At 36.8% G+C, this 13,222-nt stretch overlaps 1 protein-coding gene across 1 annotated transcript in view; it reads right to left on the bottom strand.

Annotated features, from left to right (window-relative positions):
* Positions 1-13,222, bottom strand: part of LOC127635803 (beta-adrenergic receptor kinase 2) — a 68,886-nt gene that overhangs the window by 12,588 nt on the left and 43,076 nt on the right. Inside the window, exons 10-16 of the mRNA XM_052116034.1 lie at positions 13,050-13,128; positions 12,152-12,282; positions 7,451-7,545; positions 6,969-7,076; positions 5,982-6,048; positions 1,333-1,433; positions 787-853 (exon numbers count right to left, since the gene is read on the bottom strand). Coding sequence (XP_051971994.1) covers positions 787-853; positions 1,333-1,433; positions 5,982-6,048; positions 6,969-7,076; positions 7,451-7,545; positions 12,152-12,282; positions 13,050-13,128 — 648 coding nt within the window. The remainder of the gene's footprint in view (positions 1-786; positions 854-1,332; positions 1,434-5,981; positions 6,049-6,968; positions 7,077-7,450; positions 7,546-12,151; positions 12,283-13,049; positions 13,129-13,222) is intronic.

Raw genomic sequence — 13,222 nt, 5'->3', positions numbered from 1 at the left:
ACAGTCGAAACATTCTTCAAAATATCTTCTTTTGTGTTTCACAGAAGAAAGAAATGCATACAGGTTTGAAGCAACATAAGGGTGAGTAAATTAATTTTCATTTTGGGTGAACTATTCCTTTAAGAATCTCCTGTATAATTAGGCAGATTTAAAACATGCTTCCTGGAGATATAAGGATGCTAATAACACATCTTTAATAGTGTAACTGACAGATATTCGACACATAAACAAAGGGAAAATAACCATAACTTTTTATTACCAAAACCTTTTATTACACTAAAATGTCACTGTATATTGCTCCACAAAAAGTGTAGTCCTACAGATAATCAAGCACTTGTATCACCTGGAATCCATCTTAATACTAGGAGTAAATGGGGTCAAAAGCAGTTCTTTGATAGCTGTAGTGGAGGTGCTATCAAGGAGATGGATTTAGAGACAGAACTGCTTAGAGAGGGTTTTAGCTTGCCAAGAGTATCTATCAGCAGCCAAAACCCCTCTCTGTGAGGTTGCGTCTATAAATACATTTCTTTTAAAGCACTGCCACTAAAAAAGGAATGTTAAAGCTACAAACAACTAAGACAAAAGTGTCCATAAACTCAAAAGTCAACTTCACTAAAATCGAATAGTCAAGTAGTCTGGACAAGTAGTCGACCATCCTGGCCCATCCCTAGACCAACATTTTTTAAATCTGCTGTTCTACCATAAACCCTATTCTAACTCAATGTAGATTATGAGGAAGTCAAAAGGGCTTCTAATTTAATGAACACAAACAGTACAATGCCTTACCTTCTGGAGATAGACCTGCTGCCAATCGATTCCTTTGAAGAATAAATGCTCCTTCACCTCTGATGCCCTACAGTGTGTGTGAGAGAAAGAGAGATTACATTTACATGACCACTACCACTTTTGACCAGCAGGTGTCAGCAATTTAGAACAACAGCAGAGAATCCCCATCATGCTCTTCTATATCCTCTATTTCAAAAGATTTCACAGAGCTGCACCATCCATATATCAAACACCAGTTCGTACAGATGTGTTGTTCGCTACAAGGAAACAGGCATTCAATAACATTCTATCCAGGTTTTAAATGTCCAGTAGTCAAACAACATTATATTTTTATAATGGCAGATGCTGATTGCAGACATAATGCTGATATAAATAATGCAATTTAATGACAGAAAACAAAATGTACACAAAATGGGCGGCATTCATTGGCAAGGCTGTCGGTGGATTTTGGAAATGACACTTGTTGGAATGGCCATTTTGTTCTGGTCTGTCTATCACTAATCTAGAATTGAAGACGGAAGGCTCAATTATGCACAGTAGACTCACCCTTGTCCCAGACAGCCCAATCTTTTGGCGACATCTCTCTGTAAGAGTCCTTCCAAGAGGGACTTGAGTTCAGGTGAGAAAGAGTCAGGTAACTCCACATTCTGAAAACAGAGAAACACAAAGCAGCAAATGAGTTCGATGGATGTCACATTAAACATTACTGTATGTTGTGTTGGCAGGTGTTTATCTTTCGCGAGATGATTCCAGCAAGAGTGTTTGCTTTAGTTTCATTAGCGTTTCTCATCAGTTGCACTGAACATTCATTAGAGGTAATGTAAATATGCTGGAACAGCAAACTTTCTAGTTGCTGACTAGATCAACAGAGCATTAACGGTATCATGGGCACAGAGTGCTTAACAGCATTTAAATATCCTCACAATTACATAAATGAATGTTAGGACACACCATGTAAGAGAGTTCCAGCAGCACATTCAAATCAGGGTCAACATTCACTAAAGCCGCAAATGCAAATGTTTAACAAACGAAGGCAGTAAAAACAAATGAACAAGCTGCGTTCAGATCAGGCAGTCAATGCATGCAGGTACCCTCACAGTAACATTGAACATGACTTTTACATTTTCCAAAGAAAAGATAAATGGATGGTTGCTGGTGTATGGCTTTGCGATAGCCAGGGATTTCTGGTAGGTTGCTAGGGTGTTCTGTGAGGTTGTTAACTGGCCCAAGTAAAAAATCCCACCCCCAATTCTCTAAGATACTGAGGCTGGATTCAAGAAACATTAAGAATAAAATTCTTCTTGAGTACTATTTTCTCTTTATTTTCTAACTAAAAAAAATCCCATGGTTACCACACCTAAAGACATAGTTCAGGGTTTTATCTCAACACATTTTCTTGATGTTTTCTGGTGTTTATCTCTAAATGTTTGAGAGTGGAACTACGATCTTTCACCACGGATTCTTGCTTTGGTACAGTCTTTGATGCTAGTAAGAAAACATCCCTTTAGAACTAGTATCGGAGGCTTGCGTTGCGCTGCGTGTGTGTATCAGCAGTAACATTGAGTCAAATGTCCACGATGTAAGTTTCTATACTCAGCCATTCTTGTATAGAGCTTTTCCTTTGCTAAACAACTGTTTACAACCCCACCGAGTCACAGAGGTGCGCTGACATGAAGGCTCTGTTTGCTGCTTGCATGTGTCCATCCATGCGTGAGTGTGGGTGAGAGCGAAAGAGAGGGAGAATACGAGGATGCTTTCCACAGATAAGTTATTTAGGATAATACAGAAACTGTTGTATTGATCAAGTCGCAGGGGTGCGTTTACATCAAGGCTCAGTTTGTTGGTTGCGACACGAGTCTCTGTGTGTTTGTGAGTGTATGTGTGTCTCAGTGTGGGTGTAGGTGAAAGCGAAAGAGAGAGAGCACAAGGGCGCTTTTCAACAGAAATTGAAATACATTTAGGATAATTTAGAAATCGTTTTTCATTCTTATCTGATGTACTTGGACAATGTCTTTGTTTTAATTGGTTATTTTGCTGTGGAAGTCTGTACTGCTCTTTGAAATAACTTAATTTGGCAAAGTGATATGGAACTGGTCAAGACCTGGAACTACTTCATAGCCGTACGTTTACTGGAAAATCATTTCACACCTTAGAATGTTTGTCAGTCAATCAGAATTAACAATTCAAAAGACCCTTGGTATAAATAGATATCATTTATCCTAAAAATGTGAAAAAAAAAATAATTCTTACGATTTTCTAGCCCCTGGTTCCTTGTTATGGCTTGGGTCCCTCCTTTAATTAAGATAATTACCTTTTCTTACCGTTTAACCATCTGGCAGGGAAATATTTTAAGTCTGACTGCTTAGAAATTTAAAACTACACATTTCCTCAACATGAAGCACAATTTGAAGTATCATTTGAACAAAACCCATAGCTCTAAGTATGAGGAATGTATAAATACTAATGTTTGCCATAGCAAGCACCCCTAAACATTATGGTCAACGCCTCTGCCGAAGTTCTGCAAAGTCATGTTTGAGTTTTCCAGTCCAGTCTTAACAAAATCTGAGTGGAGTATAAACCATTTATTTTACAAGATACCTTCCAAATCCTTGACTAATGAAATCTACAGATAATTTCCCTAGGAGGTCGGCATCCAAAACCAAACGTTAATAACTACCTTACTGCACTAGGGTGGCTCAAAGTCCACAGTATTGTCTTTTATTCTTACAATAAAAAACAGATTTACTGTTGTATAAATCGCAAAACCATCCATGACCAAACCTCTGAACATTGTGTCAGCAGCTCTGTCAGTCTTAGCTACAAATCTCTGTGTTCGAGTTTCCAAACTAAACAAGAATATCTTGCCCGTCAGAGGAAAACTGTTTAAAGACATCAGAGTTTGCTAAAAGGCACCTGCTTATCTTCTCCATAGAAACAGAACAGCTCTGGATATCTCTTTCTGCTGAGTACTGGTTAGTCCAGTGCTTTCCAAGTCTTAAGATCTGCTCTAAACCTTAGTGTGCTATCTACTGTGCCTACACAGGCAGTTACCTTCTAAGGCAGCGTCCTAAACATCCCATACAAGTGATTGATTTTAAATGCTTTTTACGGGTAGCAACTTCCCTAATGGTCACAATTGATTCCAAAGCTATGTCTCAAATGACACACTATACACTACACTTACACTATGAGCTATTTAGTAGCATCGTCTCAAATGGAACACTACATGGAAGCATTTGCCCTATTTTTCAGCAGAAGGTGACGTTTCAAACACAGGCATGTCGCCAACCTCAGTCCAACACTTGTATTTCAAATTAAAAAAAATTATAAAAAAAAAAAAAAAAACATTCACACAGCATTGTTTTGTCAGGCCAGCAATGTGGCCAGGTAACCTCGCCCCTTCCCCCAAGTAGGGAAAGCTGCGGCCAGAATAGTGCATAAGTATGCGATTTGGGATGCAGCTTTTAGATTAATGTTAGCATTTTGCTAAGCTACTAATGACTCAATGCTATTTAGGATGAAGAACACATAGTAACACAAATACTGGGTGGAATCAGTACATTTTAAATAGATGCAACTCTGTACTGAAAGAACCTAGTTATAATTTACATTTCAACACTCAACACAATTCTGGGTTTGTCCTATAGGTTAAGGATACATGCATGCAGCTTCATAATTTGGCCAATACGATGCATCTAGTAAGGTAACATAAATCTGCTACCTATTGATTGGAACGATCTGCACTGTAGGAGCATGCTTATAATGGCAACAAATATTACCTAGTTAGGTAATAAGGTGGAAGACTAGGTTTTGAAACAGATCTAGACTTAATGAGGGAAACCACAAAAAGTCCCAAATCAGCAAAAGTGTGACTTCTTTTCTAATAAAGAGCGACAGTCACAAGCATTGCAGTTCAGAGAGGACTAAATGATAGCGACCGTGGGTAGAGGACAGTAAATGCAAAGCATATATGCAAATCCCTTGTTAAAACAGTGGATGTGATGGCCCATGTGCTCCCAATGAAATGTTACTTTCTTCACTTCCATGGAAAGTTATATGTTGTTTATCGCTCTCCTGTTTCACAGTGATATCTCACTAAGTTCAGCGAAAGCCAAATCAAGTTAACTTCAGCTTTGTTCACATTTATAGGTAATACTTTTCTTGAAGCCTATATTGACATTACGCATTTGCTATTTTGAATTTATTTAAAATGGCTTAAAATACACATTGCAATGCATTATCTTTTTATACATAACTAACCACAGAATCCATTCATGGTTACATCTTTAAAGAGTATACCGTATTACAACACATTAACACAATTGGGTGTTGATCATGGGTTTAATTCATTAAAGCCTTTTGAGGTGTAGCCATGAATTGCATGGATTTTTTGTACTTATACACACCGAAAAGTTTTTCATGATTCACAATAGGTTCATCCACACATGAATTTGCTCTTATCCTCATTCTCATGTTAATGAATCCAGACTATTCTAAATGGAGCGCAAGCCGAAGTTAGTAACTTGCATAAATCACACCCAAACCATCACCATGATTTAATTGATCTCGTCTATATGTAATGTTTTAAGGACACCAGGAGTATGTTATTTTTGAAAATGTGTGGTTTCAGCTGTTCCTAAATTTTTGTCAAAAATAAAAATAAAAATAAAATTAACGAATCATGATTTGTCCGTCAAAATGTTTTTATGCAGATTTCACACACAAATACATGCAAAATGATGGTTAGTAAATGAGGCCCAGTGAGGTTAAAATAACTTGTAAAATACTTAGCATTTCATGTTTTTCCAAGGCATGATAAATGAATAATAATGCATTAAAATACCTTTATTACGCATTATATACAGCAGCCCTAAAAGTATTTGGAAACTTAAGCCGCACTTACACAATGTCATTGCATTAGACACCATTCACATTCACTGTGTGAAGAAAAAATAAAAGCAATAAAAGCAAATGTGACCAAGACTGTTATTTACCTGAAGCCATACGCATTTGGAACAACATGAGTAAACAATGCCATAATTTTTACATATGTGTGATTATTCCTTCAAGAAGAATACCCTGTGAGGCCACTGTATATACAGTACAGTGTTAACCATTTCTATACAAGTATACTCATGAATGTGAAGACAGCAAAAAGGAACAAAAGAAAAATGCACGAGCACATGGTGGCCTACCATGGTAAGTGTCATGCGATCGATCTCGTGTTTATCTTTGGTCTTGTGCTGTCTGAATGGACTGTGCCTAAAAGAAGAGAAGAATCAGAGTTCATGTTACTGTACACAGAGTCCTCAACCTCACGAGAGCAAACAGAGGATGTACACACGGTGAGTTAGCGTTGGCAGGTGGGTGGGAGGGGGGTTTCCATGAGAACTCAAAGTGTTCAGTTGTTGAGCGTGTGAAATATGCATCTCCTTGTCTTACTCATTGTGTTGGTGGAAGGCAGCAAGGAAGATGGTTCAGCACTGTTGGTGGATGTTCCGAATTGTGAACTAATGTTTTGCTTACTGCGTAGTATATAATGTGAGAGGCACAGTTTTATTTTTTAAAGTATGCAAAAAAAATTTAAACTGACACATGCAACATTGTTGTCACATGACCTGTGTCATGTCACCATTTTGAACATTTAATACAGGAATTCATGTCCAATTTGCTGTGGCGATCAAAATTATGTCAGATACGCAGCTAAAATGGTATTGAACTCGGAACATTCCTTTAATATCAGGTTGATATCACTTACAGTCTATTTATCACACTGAAAATGTGCTCAGGTGTAGCGCATTACATTGTGTAATACAGTATTCCACACAGTATGCTATGGCTGTTAATCGCACATTCCATAAATACAGAAAATGTGTACAGTTTACATATCACAAGAATAAAATCCATTCAGAACATATACTATCTCGTACTGCAACCTTTCTAGGTCTGTTTAAAACCCTTAACTTTCTACTTTGAGGTATGGAAACACCCCCCCTCCAGCAACCGTTTCAGCAGTCCCCACCCCCACTCTCGGACTTTCTTCTCTGTGATGTGTGCTCGCTGACCTCTCGCTTCCAAACCCCTGACATTTCAACTTTACACTCCACATCAAACAGGTGAGAAAAACAGACAGAGACAGATGAAAAATTCATGAGTGGGCCCGTTGCAGAGGGCGGTCTCACCCTCGCAAGAGTTTGAACAGCATGCAACCCAGAGAGAACCAGTCAGCACTGCTGTCGTACGCTGTTCCTTTCTGCAGAACCTCAGGTGCCATGTAGCCATGGGTACCTCTGCAAACACAGCAATTAATTCACATTAAATTCAAAGCTTACACACCCCCCGGGCAGAGGGGATCAGAGAGTGTAAACACACAACAATGCTTATTTTCAAAGTCAAAACAACCGTTACATTAAACATGATAAAATCCACTTATTAAGCTAGCCAAGGTTTCTTCTTGGATCAAAAACAGTCAGAATCTAGTTTTTAAAGACCATTCCCACCCTCTCTCTGAGCCTTGGAGTTAAACAAGCTATTTTTACTAATGTCCCAGAAAACAAAAAGATCTTGTGCTTGAATGACCACACCTTCCCCAAACAAGAGAAACCTTTATTTTACACTAATAAAGGATGACTTATGTTTTTAATCTCCATGAATAGGAACTTACACGCTGGCGTGTGGCTTTTTTTTAGAGAAATCGCAGGCCAGGCCCAGGTCAGAGATACGAACGTGTCCATGTTCATCTAAGAGGATATTCGCAGGCTAAAAGGGAACAGAAGAAAAGTATAAGGGACATCAGCCAAATAACTTTTTAAGAGCCTGATATAGAACAGACAGTCTTTTTGTGACCAACATCATCACTGTGATTAATAGTACATAGCTGAGGAGAAACTGTACTGTAAATATCACTTGTGAGCAGAATATTTTTACTGCACATCATTCCCAGGCAAGATGTGATTTTGCCAAATTACGAAAAAGTGCTCAAATATTATTTCATTGTATCATTTTTGAATATATAAAATGTAAACTATACTTAGAAATTAGCCTTAGAAACAAAAGTAGTTGTCCATTACAAAAATAATTATAATTTTCATCACCATTTCCACCATAGATTTCTATTAAACACAATACATAATTTGAGATGTGGTGTAAACAAGATGTGGTGTAAATGACACAGTGGTGAAAATGTTCATGATTTTTAGCAGAAATTGAAAAATTTCCGTAATTTTAAATGGAAGAAGACTAAAAAAGCTACAGAAAAAAAAAAGTTAATTGGTTAACGGCTAGCTACCTTGAAATATACGGTAAAAAGTTATAATATATTTAAAAAGAAAACGCATGTAATTTTACTGTATGTTTAGGTGTAAAAATTATGATTTTCCAGTATAATTAACGGTAAAACGTATACTATGTTTAACAAGAGAGTACATGTACTTTTTACGGTAAATTACTGTAAAAACAAATAATCTGGCGTTCCAAGTATTCCCGGCGTGACCCATTTCTTATTATTTTTAATATCAGTTATGTCCTTTAGGGTGTTCTGTGTTATATTTGATGTAGTTTAGTTCATGTTTACTGCATTATTTTAATTTTAATGTCTCTATTGATGAAGTTCGTGTCATCATGTGCTCTTCTGTAATTACTACAGTGATTAACAATACATTATAAAGTGAAAAGCAGATTTTTACAGTTTCAGAATGTTAATATATCAAGTTTAACATTTAATAATATAAATGACGGCAATGCACCGTAAAAAATACAGGCATCAAAATTACATCCCGTAAAGCCTGAAATATGGTTGCCGTATTTTTCGCAGTAAATCTCTGACAACCACAGCTGACAGTAATTTACAGATTTAAAAAATAATAATTAAAGTGTAAAATAACTCAAATAACATTTTATTGCTTTACTTTCTAGAAGTAAACAGTGCTAAAAGTGCCCAAAGTGGAAGGAAAACCCATAGGCTATATAGTTTAGGGTTGCTCCGATACCAAAATTTTGGCTTCGGAACTATACTAGTCCTAGTACCTCGTTTTCTCTACTAAATCGATACTATAATCAACAAATAAAAAGCCTCAGTTTTTTCTGAAATTACACAGAAAATAACGATTAAAAGAACTGCATAAAGTCTTACAGATTTCTGTGTTTTCCATTTAAAATTTTCTAGATTCCATGTTCAACGTTGTGATCAAATCTTATGATTAATACATGCAGCTTTAATCAAATGAAAATATAATTAATTTAACAAAAATGTCAATTTTATTTTTGGTCAAATAAAATGCTGCACAACAGAGCTGTACAGTATTGATGAAAACATTAATGAAAACAAATCTGATTACCTCAGGCACAAGGCTGCTATGGCTGAATCACAACATGCTGATATTCAGTACACTTTTGTGAGATTAATTACTGAATGATCATAATACAACCATTTAATATTATACTACTGTTATTATAACTATTATATAATATTGCTACTTTTTGAATATAAAATCTTTCTACACTAGTTATATTTTTCTGTCTTCAAATTTCACTCATAAATAGAGCTTTCATTTTCACTTTTATTGACAGACGTTTGAGTTCTTCCTTTTTTTTCTGAGGGGTTAGTTATATCAAGCTTCCCATTAATGGGGCCTGGGTAGCTCAGCGAGTATTGACGCTGACTACCACCCCTGGAGTGAAGAGTTAGAATCCAGGGTGTGCTGAGTGACTCCAGCCAGGTCTCCTAAGCAACCAAATTGGCCCGGTTGCTAGGGAGGGTAGAGTCACATGAGGTAACCTCCTCGTGGTTGCTATAATGTGGTTCTCGCTCTCGGTGGGGCGTGTGGTGAGTTATGCATGGATGCTGCGGAGAATAGCGTTAGGTTTCCAAACGAACTATATGTCTCATTAAGTTTCGCGCTCAACAAGATAAGAGTACAGTGGCACCTCTCCTTCATTCTGTAGCACGCAGCAAGTGGGACTGTATATGATTTATTTAAATGACACCCTTAGCCGTTTAATGATCACACTTGGCCATAGAGTTTTTTTTATTATTTTCAAATTGTCAATGATTTCATCTCAAAATTTTCACATCACATAAGATTTTGCTAATGGCAACATACTGTAAAATGGTAATAAAATTAGCAACAAAATGATTATTTTTTTTTTAAACATAATTTTTTTAATAAAATGATATTTCATTACCATTATAGTACCAGTATACCGCGCAATCCTAATACAGTTAAAGGAATTGTCCACCCAAAAATTCAAATTCTCTCATCATTTACTCTCCCTTAAGCCTGGTTTATTCTTTGAAAGAAGCAAAACTTTTTTTATCTTGGGCGAACAAATGCACCCTCGGCATATGAAGCTGGCATGTATACTTAAACGGTGTGTCGTTTTAAGATTAGTTAGTTTAGGGTGATGTTATGTTTGTTCCAATATGCATGTTTTTCTCTCCCCGGACTGCCGCTTTTAGTGCTGTTACTTCTTTGCTTTATTAAACTTGTCATGGCCCCTTGCACTTTTAAAAAGTCCATCGTCTCTCTACTCATTTGTCATGGCCACACTGTCTTTGTAGAGTTTGTGTTGCAAATCAAGTAAAAAAAGTATACTTCTGCACAATCTCAGAGAAAAAAGGGCTTCAAAGTTATCAATTTTAACGACAGTAACCAAGTTAAGAACTCCTCAGCTGGCACAAACGATGTAAATAAAAAAACGTTAAGTCCAAACCACACCCACAAATAGTTTTAACCTATCATCAATGCTCTTTGACCAGTTCTCCTAGGCCAAGAATTTTAGAGATGTGCGAACAGGAGAAATATCACCAAAAGAACACATTGGCAGAAGATAAACGTCACTTAATTTCGTCATCACTTGTAGGCAAACTAAGCGAAGTCTGTTCGCCCAGTAAGTATAAATTAGCCTTTATGCCATTCCAGATGTGTTTGACTTCCTTTCTTCTGCTGAACTCAAATTAAGATTTTTTAGAAGAATTTCTCAGGTCTTTTGATCCATACAATGCACGTGAATGGGTGCCAAAATGTTTAACTAAAAAAAAATTAAAAAGAAAAAAAAGAAAACACACATAAATGAGCATAAAAGTAATCCATAAGACTCCAGTGGTTAAATAAATGTCTTTAGAAGTGATATGGTGTGGGAGAGACACAGATCACTTTCACATTCTTCTTCCTGTGTTTGTGGTGATTTACACTCTTCATGCATACCATCCCCTACTGGGCAGGAAGAAGAATTTCTAGCAAAAAAACTACTTAAAAATGTATCTGTTTCTCACCTACACCTATCATATTGCTTCAGAAGATATGGATTTAACTACTGGAGTGGTAAGGTATTACTTTTATAGTGCCTTTATGTGCTTTTTGGAGTGTCAAAATGTTGGCAACCATTCATTTGCATTGTATGGACCTACAGAGCTGAAATATTCTTCTAAAAATACACATCTGGGATGGCATGATGGCGAGTAAATTATGAGAGAATTTTCGTTTTTAATACCAAAACTAAATGGAAAATATAAATCTCGTATTGCTTGTTGCATATGGCTAGGACTCTATTTTTGCCTAGCAAAAATACCTAAAGTTCAAATATAGTACAAAATAAAATTCAAAGCTTTTAAAAGCTTTTGTGATTGAGATGTATCATTTAAATTGAGTCATTGCTATATCTTCCCATGCATTCCAGTTCTGAAAGAATGTAACAGAGGAAAAAGCAAGCAAACGTGAATATTTTTGGATAGGTTTTTCTTCTATAAAAACAGCAGTGATCCGGTAAAAAACAACAGGACTGTTTGCTCACAAAATGCACCCCACTTACATGTGCAATCTCTCATTTCAGTAGCTTGCCGGGGAATTACTGAACATTCTCATCTTTTTGGCAAAGCAAAGCAAAGCCCAAACATTTCCCTTAAAATTGCATAATTCATCATGATTGCATAACTACACTTCACAAGGAAGCCTATTGCTTCCTCGCTGAGGGCCAACAAATTACACAATATCAGCGGTCATTGAAATGGCAAGTGAAACCTTAAATTTGGGGCTGTAGGTCAACATCAACTCAGTCCAAAATCTGACATATTTTTCCATTTTTAAGACAATAAACATCACTGCCAAGAGAGACATCTCAGCCAAACTTCACAGAAAAACCTCAGAAGTCTATGCATGACAGACAGAAGCTTCCATTACAAAATACACAAACTTGAACGGAACATTTCATTTTTCCTTTTCAATGGCAACAGTGTGGATCAAGTGTCCCCCGCTGATCTGCAAGCAAAGATCAGCAGGTTTTCCAGACAAAAGACAGTACAAACTATTGTTTCGGTTAGAGGAAGAACACAGCAGACTGAACGAACAGGAAGGCGGTGTGACCTTACCTTGAGGTCTCTGTAGACTACGAATCGATTGTGCATGTGTTCGAGGCCGAGGATGATCTCAGCTGCATAAAAACGCATATCCTTCTCGCTGAAGACCCCGTGCTGAGACAGGTGATAGTGGAGGTCTCCGCCTAGAAATATAAATGGGATTGTAATAAAATATTTAGTGTGTTATTATAAATATATATATATATGGCTCATCAATAGAATATAATCATGCTATCTATCCATCCATCAGTCTTTGACAGTTAAAGATCTTCAGAATTTCTTTAATGAACTCATTTGATAGGGAAACATCACACAGCCACATCTTTTGAGAATTCTGGGAAAACATTCATCATTCTGACAAGCAGCAACAGTTACTACTGGAATCATTAGTGTCTAAATTCTTTTAAATTAAGTCCACTGTTTATAAAAAACTGTGATGTTTTACTTTCACAAATCCAGAAGGACACTCAGAGAAGTGGCCTGTAGTGCTCTGTAGATACAGGAAGTGTGAATGTGTGCAAAGAGGAAGCTCTGCCAAGTGTTTAGGCTGATGTTACATTATAGAGGAAGGCCAAAGATGAGAGGCCTGAATGGGCCTTTATAGTCTACTGTTAGGTGGTGGTGGAAAATGTCTCGGTGAGATTTGAGAATGGTCATGGTTCAGTCCTATCATCACAACATCTGAATTTTCAGCATGAAAAACTAGCTTAAGGTTTTAAAACCAAAAGCATCTTGATGAATTCCTTCACACCAAAATATTGTACTTCAACTGTTCTATTGTATTTCAACAAATAAGTTACGATTAGCTGTTATTGTGGCTTCACAGCAGCATTTCACTTTCAACTATGACAGAAAAATACAGTTAGGACAATTGAAACAGAGCAACGCATGAATAAATGGCGGTCCTTACCGTTCATCAAGTCAAGGATGAAACACAGTTTATCAGGAGTGTGGAAGGCATATGTCATACAAACTATGAAAGGACAGTCCTGAAAGATACAGCAAAAAAGAGAGCATAAAATGACAGATGGGGATGTTTTTGCTTATTTTAGGTTTCTGCAGATTTCAGGTGGGTGCAGATTC

Source organism: Xyrauchen texanus, chromosome 43 (assembly GCF_025860055.1).
Source record: "Xyrauchen texanus isolate HMW12.3.18 chromosome 43, RBS_HiC_50CHRs, whole genome shotgun sequence".
Taxonomy (NCBI): Eukaryota; Metazoa; Chordata; class Actinopteri; order Cypriniformes; family Catostomidae; genus Xyrauchen; species Xyrauchen texanus.
Note: the sequence above shows the minus strand (reverse complement) of the source record. Positions and strands in the feature narration are given on the sequence as shown.